Source organism: Didymella exigua, assembly GCF_010094145.1.
Source record: "Didymella exigua CBS 183.55 unplaced genomic scaffold M421scaffold_76, whole genome shotgun sequence".
NCBI classification, from domain to species: Eukaryota; Fungi; Ascomycota; class Dothideomycetes; order Pleosporales; family Didymellaceae; genus Didymella; species Didymella exigua.
Genome location: NW_022984850.1, coordinates 25,374 through 42,447, shown reverse-complemented (window position 1 = coordinate 42,447; position 17,074 = coordinate 25,374). Strand labels below are relative to the sequence as shown.

Here is a 17,074-nt window from a genome sequence, read left to right as displayed (position 1 = left end):
GCCATTTCACGTACGTAGCTTAGCGTAGGGGCAAAGCCTCGCGCGTCAAGCTTCCTTATGTATTGTATAACCACCTCCTCTTCAGGCTTAGTAAGCCTTGATCTGCTGTGGTGGGAATCGCGTTGTGAGGTGGTTTTGGCGCGTCAGTCTTGGAGGGTTGATCGAGGAACGTCATAGATAGCAGCAGCGCGCTGTTGGCTTATTAACGCGTTGGATTTCATAGCTTAGATAGCAAGGATTATCCTATCCTTACAAGGAAGTAATCTAAGATTAGGTTGTTGAGACATTAGATGAGAGGTGGAATGAGGTGTGATCTTGGCAAAGGTGGCCGGCTCAATTGCCTGGCCGACTCAATGGCCGATTACGTTATGTTAACACAGTATAGGTTTTAACCTAGGTATCTTATTATATAGGTACATTTAAAGGTCTAATTAGTTCTTAGGTAGCTGTTTAAATAAGTAGGTAGGCTTAAATTAGTGCTACGCGCATAATTAGTAGGGCTCTGCTTTAACTAAACCCTATTATATTATTATTACTTGCTTATTTAGTTATTCTCGCGCTGATTAATAAGTCCTAGAAGCAAGCTAATTCTATAAGGTCTGCAGTTGTGGTATTATTATTATTTCTGCTAGTGTTGCAGACTATAATATAGTATTGACACTTAGCCTAGCAGCACTACCTTTTTTATTGCTAGCCAATGCATACAGCGTATAAAGGTGATTACTTAGCAGCTTAAACACTTAACCTAGACAAAGACACCTCTCTTAAGTAAAATTATTAGTTTACTTTAGAACTAGAGGATCTATTACATCTATTATAGGTTACTAATTAACTAATCCTATGCAGGTGTTGTAGCACTATTAGAAACTTGTCTTACTTATTTGTGCTACTAGTAGTAATTAACTAATATAAGACTGTAATTAGTAGACTTAAACTCTGTGTCAACCTTAACTATGAACGCTCTCTCCTAGGTTGTGTGTGTACTGTTTAATTCTGAGGCTTCTAGGCTCTGTTAAGCAGAGGCAATAACCGCTGTAGGTCGTGTGAAGCTTGTGTGTAGGCTGCTGTGGCTATCGCGAGCTTTTTCAGTGTTGCTGTTGCTAATAACGCGTCATTTGCAGCCCACAACTTTGAGCTATCCGCAGCCTTCAAAGTTAGCAATACTTACAGCGTTGTTTACTGTAAATTAAGCAATTGTTGTACCTTAATAGTGCGTGGGATAACAGAAGTTAGCTGTGAAAGTGCCAGCGCTTGGTCCATACTAACGCTTAATAGAATCTGCTAAAATAAATATGCTCCAGTGTGTGCGCGATCTGGCTGCGACAATAAGCTTATATCTATTAATAGATTCCTTGTTTAGTGTAGATGCAATTAGTATAGGCTTAGTGCTGACATTAATGCAGGCTAAGGCGCACAGCTCTAGGTGTTGCAGAATTAGAGGAAGGGATAACAGCGTTATAGACTATATTAGAAGTGGATCTGCAGTCTTGTCACAATAGCACCTAGCTGTACTCTGTGCACAGTAAGCTTAAATTATTATACTCTGTCCTATTAGCGCCAACATTAATATTGCTATTAATTAATTGTGTTTTAAGCTATCCACATGCCTAGGGCTTTCTTAAGCTACTATAAGACCACTACTATACTCTATAAACATTCCCTTAGATATAATTAAAGTAATATTAGTTGTAACTACATAGCTTAGATTACATAATATCCTATTATAGTAGACACTGCCTAGTAGGCAAGTGCACTTACCTAAGAGCTAAGAGCTTAAATAACAGAGTATTAGAACAATAATAGATAGCAATACACTTATTAATTACAGTCTCTAACTAACACTGCTTACGCAGTTACATTAGCTATTAAGAAAGTTAACTACAGCAACCTCTTACTCTCTATTTACTAAGTTCTATAACCTTAAAAGCTCTAAGTAAAAAAGCTCTTAGTTAACTACAAACGTATTAGCAAGCAGAATTCTTAATAGTAAGAGTAGGAGGTAGGTATTATTATAGAGGATAGTGTGTCTAAATAGAAGGTAAGAGAGGCTTTGCCTTGCGCAGCTACTCTTATTGCACGTAACTAGGTTTTCACTAATTACTGTTAGACTGCAGGAGTTCTAGTTCTACTTCTACTACTGCATAAGGAAGTGATACAGGTTAGCACAGTATAGCTAGATCCTACTAAGGGACACAGTATATCTTACTGCTTTTATTAGCGTATGCTTAGAGTGGGAGGAACAGGCTTTCTTTGTCTAAACAAAGGCAATAGAAACTCTTAGTCTCCACAAAACTAACAAAGACTCTTTATCTCTATATTTTAGCTATATCTTATAGCGACAGCATCTTCACTCTCTAGGTTTACCACTACACGTGTAGCGGCGGCTAAACACATATCTAGAGTCTAACATTCTTATTATTTAAATTTATACTATTAGCTAGAGTAAGTCTCAGCTGCAACAGAGGTAAAAGAGCGTGTTAGTGCAGGGGACATGCATTGTTGCGTATAAACAGTAAACACAACCTAAGCTAATATAATATAGCCTAAACGTTGCCTACTTAATAACAGCCACTGTTTTCTAACTACTAAACGCAATAACATCGCTTGCTTACTATAGAGGCGCTACCTAAGCATCTATATTTTCTAGATGCGCTGACCACAACAGAGGGTTATCTCGCGCTCTGCACAGGCACCACTAAGAGTCAAGGCTACTAGCAGATGTACACTAAACACATACTGCAATGCTACTACATTAGCAAAGAAAAGCTTAAGGCTGTTATTAAAGAAGCTGTTAAATTTGTTGCTAGTAAAGATGAGCTCCTATAAGGCGCACAGAGCAGCAGTAACAGCCCTAGCTAGAAGACCACGTAGTCTGCCCTAATAAGATAGCTAGTGCAGAATTCTTTATAGAACACAGACAAGCTGTTTGGCAAAGGCAACAATATCGTGCTAGAGGCAGCTAAGAAGGAGGCAATGCTGCGTATTGCCCAGGATGCTTAAGAGGAAATCAAGATTAATGGCACAGCATACAGCATTAACCTGCGTGCTAACCAGGAACCCACAAACAACAAGCTCTTCTTTAGTTATAGTACCACAACCTCGCCCACCTGCTTAGCTGTAAGTGTTGCAGCAAGTCAGATGCGATATCTTGACGTAAGCGATAGCATGCCCTCTATCCTAAACATCTGCTTAAGCAACATTTCATTCATTAATGCCAACAGGACGCCCATCAAACGCGTCACTATAAAAAAAGCCCTCCGCCCTAACGCCTTCAGCAACAGAACTAAGATAATGACGTCAATGGATGTAGATTACCTGCAGCTGCGTGCTGCAACCGCCGCTGCAGCTATCATCAACAAGGCGGACCTATTGCTGAGCTTCAATAGCGACAAGATTAGCAGCCAACATGAGCTTGAAGCTGCTATCAACGACTTTGCGAATAGTATCCACTAAAGCAACAACTTTAAAATTGTTGTAACATTAGCAAACACTAAACAAGGCTAGAAAGGTATATATTTAAAGTTTCTATACTGTTAATAACAGTATATACTAACAATTAAATTATAGGATCTACGCAACCTTAAGCCCTGTCTACCACAGGAGTCCTTGCCTTAACAAATACCTTATCTAGCAGCACTAATATTAACACAGTTAACATAGCTGCTGTTAAAGGCCTTGCTCTAATAAATGCCCTAATTTGCAGCATTAATGTTAACGTGGCTAATGTAGCTAGCGCTAACAAGACTAGTGAAGGCAAGACTAGCAGAGACAATTATTGCGCTAACAAGTCTAGAGGTAACTTAAGTAGAAGTAACTCTACATCTATTAAAAGCACAAATAATAAGAGAAGGAAAAGAAAAAAAATAAAGAGTACACCTAAGAGATAGTTAGAATTAAGATTAGCAACACTAGAGCTTAACTAACTAGAAGTGTATAGCGTCCTCCCTAACATAGACAAGTTAATTAAGCTAATCTATAGTGTAGAGGAAGGGGAAGGTAATAATAACTATAAGTCTAAGTTGCTTAAGTAGTAAGTGTATTCTACTATTAGCAAAGTATACTTCTAACTTTAACAGCATGCAATGTAAACTTAATAAACTAGACGCAGGCTTTAAGGCCATGCAAGTAACTCTAGAGGAGTGGCGCAGCGTATTAGACACACTTAGTGTTACTATAGAACAACTGCGCGAACAGTATACGTCTAAGCACTAGTTTATTGCAGTTGACCCTGCCTTAGGCTTTAACCCTAAGTTCAGGCTTATAGCTTATTAAGTAGTTAGCTCTAACGTCATTCACTCTATAGTTTTTAGCCCTCTGCGCGGCTATGTTAAGCAGGATTATATAGGTATAACCTGTTTTATCAGTGAGCGCCCCACCTCAGTGAGCGCCCCACGAACACCAGCGAGGCGTACGCGCAGCGACGTAGCTTAGCACCACAACACAAATTTTGTACTCTTGCAACAGTATAGTATTATTTAGAAGCGTCGCTGTTATTTATATCCTTAATTTCTACCTTGCAGGTGTGAGAGTTGTGCCTAATCTCACTGCAACAGCCGCAGCGTCGCCCTGCGCGCACCCTCTTCGCCAGCTCCTTACCCTCCTCACATCTGCCACCCTCCCTTTTAGTAATTAAGTCTAATACCTCACTAACTGTTAATGTCTCCTCTGCCTGTACGTAGCGTCTCTTGCGACTTTTACACTTTGTTGCTGCTTTAGTAGCAGTATTAAGGCGCACTATCTCTGCGCGCATTAACACCATCTTATAAGCTATCTACTGCGCGCCTTTTGTTAGCTGCCACACCTGCTCATTAAGTGAACTTGCTAGAGACCCTTAATAGATTTTTATCCTGTTTTAAACTAGTGTTAATTGCGCCTCTATTTCTTTAGCGTTGCGTGGTGTTTTCGCCTCCCAAGCGGCGTTGACTTGCTGTGGTGGAGTTTGCGTACGCAGCTGCATATCTAGCTTCAATAACACAGCCTGTGGATTATGTAGAGACAATCCAGCGCCTTAAAACCCTGCGCAAGCATTCTCTCTTATAAACACCTTCTTAAAAGCTACTTTAAAGGCTAGTAAGAAGGTCTGTTTGCTGATGTAGTTAATGCGATTGCGTGCTAAGGCTGAGATCTAATCACTATACGCGCGCTTCAATGGCAAGAAACAGGCAACGTCAAGCAGCTGCAGGAGGTGCGATGAGTGTGGAGGCATACAGAGGGCAATAATCTTCTTCTCCTTGCAGCGATCCTAGAAATCTATTAAGCAATAGCTCTTGTGGCCGTTAATAATCAGCAGCCTATACGCTCCTACAGGCCTCGCATGCGTATCAAAGTAATCAAGCCAGGCAAGCGCTAGATTGTTGTTCGTCCAGCCTGTTAGGCTTACTTAAATAACCTAATTGCGTAGGAGGTCCTTAGTAAACTAGTTAGAGATAAGAACCTTGCCAGCAAAGATAAGGAAGGGTAGGATAACACGCCCTGTTGCGCTGACGCCCTATATTAACATAGTCCACTCGCAATTACTAGGCTAAAGCTTCTTCGCTTTCCTAGGTTTCTCTATGCCTGTTACAACAAGTTGTGAAGATATCTTGCCTATTAGGAAGCTAGACTTGTTAAAGTTGTATATATTGTTGTCCACAATACTATACTTCGCCTTTATGTTCTAAACTAGCGTGAACTAGGGCTTAATAATCGCTGGGTCTTCGCAGAGAGCTTGCTAGTAATTATATAGACAAGTCCAGCGCGTGCGCAGCTCAGGTGTACGCTTAATAAACCTGTCAACCCAGCATTTACCAACAGGCTCACCGCCGCGGTCGCGCAGCAGTCTATCAGCTATATCTTGTACGTGTAGCTTCGAGGGCGGTACTCCACGTAGGTTCTCGTCAAGTATACGCTGCAGAATTACCTCCTCTTCTAGCTTTGTCAGGCGCTTTGATCTAGGCTCGCAGTCGCGTCTAGAGGGCTTCCCGTCACGTCGTTGTTATATCGTCCTACAAGGAACGCTGTAGACTGCCTCAGCACGTCGCAGGCTTGTAATCTGGTTGCATTTAATGTTAGAGAGGGCAAGCTGCATGTTAGCTTTAGTATAGGGCTTGTGAGGTTGTGGTTGTTGAGACATTACGCGTTGAGTGTCGCGCATGCGCTTTGCTGGTGTTCGTGGGGCGCTCACTGAGGTGGGGCGCTCACTGATAAAACAGGTTAGGTAAAACTATACAAATTATTATTGCGTACTTCTTAAACTATATCCTTATATTTAAAGCTTACAAGGGCTGCATACTGCTATCTAATTAGTATTTGCACCTTAGTCCTAATAGCTTGTTTAAAGGTTAGTTACTGCAAGTTAGGGCTACATTCCTGTTAGCCTACTTAAACAGCGTAGAGCTGTGGCCGCAAGACTAGGTCAAGGTGTTACAAGACAGCCCTCTACTTAAGCAGGTGCCCCTAGAGTAGCGCCTAAAGATAATCATACTGCACAAGTCTAGCAAGACGCACTGTAAGACTTACAGTAGAGAAGCTAACAGCCTATACTTTAGTATTACTATTAACAATCTTATTAAGATGCTGCCTTGCCCTAACTAGGACAACAAGGCACACCCTTTGTACAGCTTCCTATTAGATCTTAGTAATAGAGTAGAAGGGGCTAAGGTTAAATACTTAAGCTGCAGCACATAGTATGATCACACACGTGCTACTACAAGCTAACTAAGCCTAACTAGCAGCAGATTTTTCATTGTCTCTATAAACAAGTGTTAGTAGAGCTAACTTTACAATGTTATCTAAGAGAACTTTAAAGCTGTTATTAAGATTAATACTAAGATTAAGAAAACAAACCCTTCACACTATAAGAAACTAAGGGATCTTAATAAGAAGTGTTAAATAACTATCTACAAAGCCCTTAAAGGTGGCAGGGATAGTAAGCAGCATAATTAAGCCACACAAACAGCTATCTAGAAAGACTATAAAGGTACTAAGAGAACTGTAACAATAGTCTGCAACCTTCTATATGCAGCATAGGTGATTATTAACAAAATTTACTCTGCTAGTAGTAAGAACACCTTAACCTACACAGGCATTATTAATCCCTTTAATTCCCTTGTTAATAACCTAGCTCTACAACCCTCCTTTACAGCAATCACAGGCTTAGCTATAGCTAATAGTATTGTAACTGTGCTTATCTTTGTACTTAAGGCATTAAGGTGTTAAGATCTAGCCTAGAAGAGGCTACTAGACAAAACTATCTAGTTCCTTTAGAAGCATGACCTTAAGGAGACACTAAAGACCTAGAAAGTATTTAAGAAGGCCTCTAGAAAAGAACTTGCCTAACTAATAGCTAATAGAATTAAGAATAACCTAAGGATAAAGGAAATCCTTAAGGTTACTGCAGAGATTATTAGAATATACTTTATTAGTTGTAACTACAACTCTATTAATATTTAGGGTTGTAAGCTAAACTTAATAAACTGCAAGCTAAAGGACTAGTACCTCCCTATTGTGTACAAGCTAGACTACCATGAAATGCTTAGGGAGATTGAGATGAACATCATGGCGCAAGTTAAGCTGCAGCACGATGAGGCAGTTTCTGAATAGCAGGACCTTAGTAGTGACAGCTTAGGAAAACTAAAACCCAAGTTGTAGTCAGCCACGCACGTCAATCTAGGAAGCTACCAGAAGGCTAAGATACTAGCTAGCTTCCTAAACTTCATCAACGCCATATACAAATATCAAGACAAAAACCTAGATGCTATACCACTAATTAGCCCACAAACTAGGTGGGGTGATAACCTTAGTAAGAATAATCTTTAGCTTAATAAAATACTTAAGAACCCTACCAAGATACTTAGGTTAATTATCTATAAGGCTATTAACAATATCTGCAAGGGCTTAGCTAAGATAGAGCACATATTATACAAGGCAAAGAAGACAGCACAACAGCGCACTACTACTCCTAATCTAAGAAAAGATTAACCTAATCTACTAAGCGTTACTTACTAGAGCAAGTACTGTATTGCTTCTAACGTGCAATTGTGCAAGGCAATTATTTTTGTAGTAAGTCTAAAACATCTCTGCACTCTCTATTCTAGGTAATAGTACTAACATCCTTGTAGAGAATAGTTTAGGAGTTTAGGCAAGATTGTATAGCTTAGGTAGGTGAGGGTCTAGACAAGGATGTGCAAGTATTAAAGTAGCGCAAGTTCTTTAATATCCACACAGGCTAAGTTAACAACAGTGTCTAGTTTATAGTAGCTAGACTAAAGATAGTCTGCTAGTCTATTAATCTTATTAAGGGTCATGTGTTTAAGGCTCTAGAACTATATAGCATTAATGCTAAGGCAGTGCAGTATAGATATTATAGTTTTTAAATTAGCTAGGTTGCTAATAAGGTTAAGCTTAACTTCCTGCTTTACTCTAAGTTATACGTGGAGAAACTAACATAGCAGAGAAACATAGTCAAGAACAAGTTCGCAGCGCAATGCTGAGCCACGCAGCTTAACAGGATCAAGGAAATAGCTACAGCTATAGATGATGAGGATGAGGAAGTATAGTTTGACAGCAGTGCTGCTGTTCAACGTAGATAGTCTAATGTAGCTTCTAAATTAAGAGACAATAGAATAATTGCTATATCCTGCTAGTCCTATACTCTTTGCCACAGTATGCTAACAGTTTTTTAACCTTAGGGTTGCTTATACTAGATACTTAGGTTAACCCTAGTAGAGATCTTAGGCTTACTATGCACTAGAAGGAGACAACAGCACGTTAAGGTAAGACAACAGGGCGTAAGTACTAATGCACTGCGCCTTTGTAGGCATCTTTAAGCAACCTAGGTGTTAGTAGACTTAGCGTAGACTTAGACAAAAACCTTAGAGGGATTAATACTCTATTTAATAAGGCAATTTTTGTTATTGCATCTAACTAGCAGCTAATACATAGCAACAGCTTTACTTGCTGCACATAGAGTATCTAATAATGTAACTACATAGCAGCTTGCTAGACTTCCACTGTGTAATGCGCTTTACTAACAACATGCAAAGGGATACCTTGCAAACAATTTTATTGTTTAGCTAATAAACAGCACAAACTAGGCTTCTATAGCTTAACGCTATACAAAGGGATGCCCTGCTAATAATTAACAACAGTGTGAGATTAACTTGCTATACTGTGCGCACAGTATAGTAAGAGTGTAATTCTTATTACCTAGCTTACACAGTCCCTCTTAAAGCTGCGTGCACTGTCTCTTACCTTCACCTTCACTTTACTAATGTTATTAAGTGTTCTGTATAGCAGCCACAAGAGAGCTTATCTGCGTGAACCTTCTACTACCAACGCCTGCAGGTCACCTTCTTTCTCTTCGCTCACTCGCTGCGTATGCCTTCAACCCTGCCACAAGACCTATTAAGGCATCCTCTAAGATCGTGAGACGCCGCCGCCATGCCGCCCAAGGACAAACCCCTGGCGATCAAGCCAATTACAAGCGCAGAATGGAACATGCACATACAGGAAGACAGCAAAGGCCGTTCCTTAATAGAGTCCATATATGTCTGCTTTAAGCTAGATAAAAAACGTGTGAAGGGTATAGCTGCAGATCTTAACTAAAGAATTAAATTAATAGATAGATTTCTAGCCCTTATACATAGGTGCCGCAGTAAAAAGATTAAGGGCCCTTGCAATTAGTTAGACGCAGACAACAAGACACGCCTAGTAGAGCAATGGCTGGCCAAAGACAGCAAGTACGCGCATCTCTTTAGGAGCAAGAACACAGAGGCACCTAAAGCGCTTAGGAAAGAGGCAGCTTAGAAGCTAGTTTTTAAAGCAAAGGCTAGGGTCTACAAAACCTTAGTAAAGATAGAGACTAATATAGACACAGAACTCTCTCTAACAAAGCCAAAACAACTACCTAGCAGGGCCTACACACACTTGCTATTTATAACGCAACTATTAAGGCTATCTACAGGACTACGCTATGCCTATCTCTTTAACCTTCTAATGTATTTAACAACAGCAATAGTGTAACTGTATGTGCACAACAATTACTAACTGCTACAAGACTATATTAGTAACCTACTCTAGTTTAATGTTAGACTTGTAGATTCCTAAAGGCAATTAATAATTACAAGGGTACTGTTTTGCTACTTACTCTTAGACATGACCCTCCTAGAGACAGCAACTAGAGGGTTTACTAGTAATAACATGTCTAGGGCAATGCTTGTGGAATTTGTGAAGCAAGAAGTCTAACTAGACATTGTTAAGTTATAGAGGGAACACAAGCATGGTATAGAACTCACGTACGCCTGATACAGGCCTCTAGCAGATAACAACAACTTTGCAGTTGTTGTTAATAACTTTATTAACAAGCCGCGCCAGCACACAGACCTGTGTATCACCCTTGTGCTTAGCACTGGCAACACTATGGCGACTAGTACGTACATAATATACTCTTGTCCATACTGTGGCTAACAGTTTGCAATGCAGATTATACAGGTACCTTTAATATAGAGAAGGAGTTAGGTTATACTTTAGGTGTGTAATGTTACTTCTAAACACACTCTATTTAGTTTCCTGCTAATAAAGGTCTGCATTAGCTCGCGGAACAGACAGTTAGGGCCGTATTACATCATCCTCTAGTAACCTAGGTATGCATGTGACAGGTTGTATACCTAAGCAAACTCTAGCTAACAGTATACTTTTATAGGCATGCCTAATACAGGCATATCTCTAGAGAAGACCCTGAGATCGCTGGCACGTTTATGAGATAAGACCATAATAGTCTCACCAAAGAATAATAAAAATGCGCAGGCAGGAGGGAAGACCTTAAGCAAAGGTAAGAGGAAGAAGCATAACAATAGGGTTAGATAAATTAAAGGCAGTAAGGGCACGCAGAATTAGGAGAGCTGTAAGGCAGCAGTAGTAGGTGCTTTAAAGACAAAGGAGATTATTAATACTAACAACCTAAGCTATAGATAGAATAAAGGTAACTTAGACAGCATTTAAGACAAGTACTATAACACAGCTATACATAACTCTAGCTAAGACAAGTTAGAAGGGGAGGGTAAGGCTTTATGTTAGGACATAGATTTAACTTAGTGCAAGAAGACAGAGGCAAAATCCTAGTTACACACTACAACCTACCTACCTAGTGTAAAGGTAGCTACATAACGCTTAAGTAGATTTATTACTAAATTGTAGTATAATTAAGATTAAACCTATATTCTGCACCTATAAAGAAGTTTAGATAGCTCTAATTACTATCTTGCAATAGCTTTTTAGTGTTATGCTTTTAATAAGATCTAAATTACATTAAAAAAACATAACTCTAGCAACAGAGAATTACTTAGCTAGTAAAGAAGATGTTACTCCTACTCCTCTAACTTCACCAGCAATAGCAAGACATACCTAACGCTCAGCAGAGCCGCTCTCACAGCATGCTTGTGATGGCGATAGCCTATCATTCGAATCGCAGACGCCGATCCCACAGCACGCTGCTGCCAAGGCTATACCTGCCAAGGACGAAGACGAGGAAAACAAGCCTACGCAACAGCAGACAACAGGGAGGACAATCTAGCTGCAAAATAGGCGTTAGCAACTGCTACAGGTACAGAGGAGCCAGCAGAGATCTTACCTAGTATTTGTAACAGTTGAGAGGAGAAGCAGATCACGTGTTGTTAGCAGTAGTCTGGTGCTACTTCCTCATGTTGTTAAGCACCTCTTACCTTAGCTGCATCATAAACACGTCATTAAAACAGACCCCGCAGCAAGCCTTAGAGAGAAAAGATACAAGCAACACAATATAGAACAACACAATACACTTGTCCTATACATTTGCCCTTAATACCACAACAGTATTACTGCTACTCTAGCAGCAAGCTAGCCACGATGCTTGGAGTTGTGAGTTGAAGAAACTGACAAGGTGCCACATCTACGCTGGCGTTACGCTGCTTACTGGACAGCAATTAGGAAAACTCAAACCCTTAGACAGCGGATTCTTAGTATGATATGGCGTTGCAACGATGGTTGAGAGCCTACCTGCAACGCTGTACTGTACTAGTGGGAGCTGTCAGGCTGAAGTCGATAGGTATACTATCGCACGGCAACGGAGAGTCAGTGTAGCTGGTCAACGCAGTGTTGCTGGAATGTGGTTTGCCTTTAAAGAAGGGCTTGATAAAATGCACAAGGGGAGCAAGCAGCTGCCAAATTGCAACTTTGATTAGGCGTTAACGGACGTGCAAATCCAGCAACAAGCAACTCAGCTAGCATCGCAGCGAACTCAGAGCGCTGCTCGCCCATGACCTGGCATACTCACAGCGATGATAGATGAGGGGCTTACTAGACAAGTGGCGGCAGAACAGAGTTACTGTGTTAACAAGTTGTATTTGCAGGTTGCGCAATACTTCTAGTGTTGCGCGCGTTTATAGTAAGCAACCTGCACTTTCTGTACTAACTTTAGCAACTGCGCTAGTAACAACTGTTTAGTATAGCTAGGTTAATAAAGGACTAAAGTTCTAGGCACTTGCTCTGCTTATTACTATGTTTCTTTATCCTAATTTTTAACTGCTTGAACGTCTTCTTAATAGGGCTGTAGCAGTACTTAAGTATTAAGCATACTCTCCCTACAGTATAAGCCATAACAGCAGGTAAGGGAAGCATTGTTGATTTACTCTTAGGACCTGGCTGTGGCTTATGTATCAGGGTCTGCCTTAGGAAGGTATTTGTTTTAAATAAGGGCGCGCGTATAGAATGTTGCTAAGGGGAGAGATAGTATTAAGGTGTAGTAGTGATTATATAATAGGTGTGCAACCTGTACTCTTAAGCACAGTACAAAGAGAAAAAATACTCTAGGTTTGTACTTAGATTAATATCGCAAAATAGCTATTAGGCTTTACCTGTGATTTAGTGGCATAAGGTGGTTGTTGCAGACATTGCTACTGTTTTCTAAACATTAAAGGGTTGTTGCAAGCGTTCTAGCCATTTCTTGAACATTGTGGTGTCATTAGCGTTGTTAGGGGTTGTTGGGGTTGTTGGCGTTGTTGGGGTTGTTGGGGTTGTTGGCGTTGTTGGCGTTGTTGGCGTCATTAGCGTCGTTGGCGTTGTTGGCGCCATTGGCAGAGCGTAGTACGTCCATACCAGTGTTGCTGTTTTCGCGCAATGCTTGCGCAAGTATTTTCCTGAACGTGCAAGATACATTGTAGGGACAGTATGCCTGTGAGGCATTTTTATCTTGTGCAAGCTCTACTACTGTTGTTTAATTTTTGCTTAACAGCCACAATGTTCATTCAGATCATACTGTTGCCCACAGTACAATGCCACAATTTCCTGATTTCGACAATGGAAAAACTTTTCCCGATGTAGCTGCGCGAGCCAGCCAGTCCAGTTGGCTTGGTCCCTAAGGACTGGTGTTGGGTCGCGGTACGCTGGTTGCGCTATTTCGATTGCGGCAGTGAGGTTGCGGCAGTGAGGTTGCGGCAGTGAGACTCTTAATTGTCAGATGCTCGTACTGTGAGCCAGAGTATGTGCTTAACGAGATCTTAGGTGGTATGATGATATTGATGATTGTGGCGATTGTGTTGCCGTCAGCGTCGTGCTGGTTGCTACAGGATTGAAGTGGGGGGGGAATTAGCGCTGTTCGCGGCCGCCGGTGTGCGGGCCAATCAGGAGTTGCCAGGTCTCGCTTAATCGACCTGGCAACTGCTGATTGGCTGCACGACAGGTCCCTGCTCGATTGCGCAGATCCGACCTCTCGCCGCTCGCTCTTATCTGACAAAAGGATACTTAAGTTAAGTAACGTATTCCACCACCCAACAGCTTAAACCACCCAACAGCTTAAAATGTCTTGGCACAACAAACACCCTCTTTGTTGCAACATGCCTTAACTACATAACGCGTTACTACATAAACACAAAGGTAGAGTTAACCTTGCCCTTAAAGCTCTTTATTTAAAATAATTTAAAAGCTAGAGAGCAGCTGCGCGCGCTTTTAATGTTAAACAACACATTCTCTCTGCATATATTAGAGGAGCCCTATTTATCCTTAAACAAGCACCTAATAGCTGCAAACTTACGCTTATAGAAGAGTAAACAATTGTCTAATATATCCTTAACCTAGATTTGCGAGGATTCGCGCCCCAGCTGTGCGAGGTAGCAGATATAGCTGATAAAGTGTTGGGTGTACGCGGTGGGCAGCTGGTTGGCAAGCACTGGGCTGAGCGCTTTGTAACGCGCTCAGCTGAGCTTAAGATGGCCTTTAATCGAGCTAAAGATAGGCAGAGGATGCTGCAGGAGGATCCAGAGACAATTAGCGCGTGGTTTAAGCTAGTAGAGGACACTAGAGCTAAGTACAGTGTACACAACTACAACGTGCACAACTTTAACAAGACTAGCTTCTAGATAGGTGTTATTAGCTTAATAAAGGTTGTTACAGGCGCAGAGAGGTGTACTTAGCCTAAGCTCGTTTAGCCAGGTAATTGCAAATAGGTAACAGTTATCTAGAGCGTCTGTGCTGCTAGATCTTATACCCTACCTTTTATTATCTACAAAGGACGCGTTCACATCTCTGCCTAGTATAAGGAGGCAGATATACTGTGCAATTAGAAGCTCTTAGTCTCTTAGAACAGCTAGACAAACAATGCGCTTAGTCTAGAGTAGTTGAAGCACTTTAACGCGCATACAAAGGTGGGCTAGGTAGGGGTGTACAGGCTGCTTATTTTAGACAGCTATAAGAGCTACCTTAACCAGGATTTCAAGGACTACTGCCTTAAACATAAGATCCTTACCCTCTACATGCTACCTTACTTGTCACACATCCTCTAGCTGCTTAATATAGTCTGCTTCTTGCTATTAAAGCGCAAGTACTCTTAGCGCGTATAAGACTTAGCACACAAGCGCGTCTTCTACATTAACAAAGAAGGCTTCCTACTAGCCTTTAAAGACGTGTTTTGTGACGTGTTTACAGAGGCAATCTATTGCATAGCCTTTAAGGCATTAGGACTTGTCCCTCTTAACACGCAGGTTGTATTAGATTACCTTAAAGTGCAGCTATGTACCCTGCTAGAACCCCTCCTCCTAGAGACGCTGTGGCAGTTAAAGACTCTAAGCAATATATATAAGTTTAGATTACAATTAAAGCTTGTACGCAAGTCCTTTACTTGTTCTCCTATTACTGCGCAGGCAGGCTTCTCTTAGCTTATTAGAGGCGGCGAGCTTATGCTGCATTAGAACGCGCTTTAAGCAGCCCGGATTACTAAGCTTAAAGAGCAATTAGCAGTGATGACTAAAAGGAAATCGCGCAAAAGGAAGCGGATCCAGCATGGCGGCACAATGGAGTATGGTGAGGCAGCAGCCTAGGTGGCCGCAGAGGCCTCTATAGCCGCTGAGCGGTCGAAGAAGGCTTGTCCTGGTGGTGATCAAGAGAGAGCCTAACCAGCTTTACGGCGCTGTAGGAACTGTAGCAAGACTAGGCATAACGCGCAAACGTGTAAAAAGGATATAGAGGAGACTTCTAAATTAGAGGTTAGTACAGCGTACACAGGCTCCTTGTATAATAGTAATAAAAATAGAAATTTGTAACTAGTGTTAGTTGTGCCAAGACATTTTGAGCTGTTGGGTGGTTTGAGCTGTTGGGTGGTGGAATACGTTATAGTGTTTGCAACAACAACATACACAACTTTAATAAAACTAGGTTCTAGATAGGCGTTGCTTTGTCTTTAAAGGTTGTAACAGGCTTAGAGAGACGTGCTCAGCTAGAGCTTGTTCAGCTAGGTGATTGCGAGTAGGTTACTGTTATCCAGAGCATCTGCGCCGCTAGGTATGCAACCCCACCTTTCATTATCTACAAAGGACGCGTCTACATCTCTGCCTAGTATAAGGAGACAGATATACCCTATAATTAGAAGCTCTTAGTCTCTAAGAATAGTTAGACAAATAACACACTTAGCCTTAAGTAGTTAAAGTACTTTAACACGCATATAAAGACGTGTTAGGTAGGAGTGTATAGGTTCCTTATCTTAGATAGCTATAAGAGCTATCTTAACTAAGAGTTTAAGGACTATTACCTAGAGAACTAAATCCTTACTCTCTATATACTACCTTACTTATTATATATCCTCTAGCTACTTAACATAGTCTGTTTCTTGCTATTAAAGCGTAAGTACTCCTAATATATTTAAGACTTAGTATACTAACATATCTTCTATATTAATAAGGAAGGCTTCCTACTAGCCTTTAGGGATATGTTCCTTAATATATTTATAAAGGTTAACTACTAAAAGGCCTTTAAGGTATTAGGGCTTATTCCTACTAATATATAGGTAGTGTTAGATTGCCTTAAAGTGTAGCTGCATACCCTACTAGCAGTACTTCTACCTAAAATACTATAGCAATCTAAGACGCTAAGCAATATATATAAGTTTAGGTCTTAATCTAAGCTTATAAGTAACTCCTTCTAATAATTGCTAAGTATAGTGTAAGAGGGGTTCTTAAAGCTTATAAAAGAGGCTAAAGAGCTACTGTATAAAAATATCCTTATTAAGGCCTACATGCAAGAGCTTAAAGAGCAATTAGTAGTAATAACTAAGAGAAAATTGCGTAAGAGAAAGCAGATTTAGTATAGTGGCACACTTGAGTATGGCCCAGCAGCATCGCAGGTAGCTGCTGAGGCGTGTGTAGCAGCTTAGCCATCTAAGAAGACTTAGGGTAGAGGTAGTCAACTAGGAGCTTAGTTAACTGTTTAGCACTGTAGGAACTGCAGCAAAACTAGACACAACGCACAAACGTGCTAGGAGGGTGTAGAAACATCTTCTAAATCTAATGTAAGCATGCAGTATGCTAGGTCACTGTTTAATAGAAAGTAGTTATAGTTGTAGTAACTTGGGTTAGTTGTGCTAAGAGAAAATGGCCGGTTTGGTGATATGGCCGGCTCGGTGATAATCTACGTTAACGGTAATGCACCAGACAAAATGACATGTTGACAACAGTCTGTACTAAATTCAACAATGACACAGCTACTCACATACTCTTGATGCGCTGTGATTTTGCAGCAGCGTCGCGATATCTTTGTGGCCTCTTTCTGACGCCGCCTGGAGTGCGTTGCCGTA

At 40.9% G+C, this 17,074-nt stretch overlaps 2 protein-coding genes across 2 annotated transcripts; both read left to right on the top strand.

Annotated features, from left to right (window-relative positions):
- Positions 1–3,300: 3,300 nt before the first annotated feature.
- M421DRAFT_10618 (uncharacterized protein) lies at positions 3,301–3,584 on the top strand (the record flags this gene model as incomplete). The annotated part of the gene is made up of 2 exons (XM_033587120.1): positions 3,301–3,442; positions 3,568–3,584. The coding sequence occupies 2 exons, from the start codon at positions 3,301–3,303 to the stop codon at positions 3,582–3,584; spliced, it is 159 nt and encodes a 52-aa protein (XP_033442616.1).
- An 11,664-nt stretch (positions 3,585–15,248) lies between these two features.
- M421DRAFT_78546 (uncharacterized protein) lies at positions 15,249–15,471 on the top strand (the record flags this gene model as incomplete). Its single annotated transcript, XM_033597409.1, has 2 exons — positions 15,249–15,304; positions 15,366–15,471. 2 exons carry the CDS (start codon positions 15,249–15,251, stop codon positions 15,469–15,471), a joined length of 162 nt encoding a protein of 53 aa, XP_033442615.1.
- Between the last annotated feature and the right edge of the window lie 1,603 nt (positions 15,472–17,074).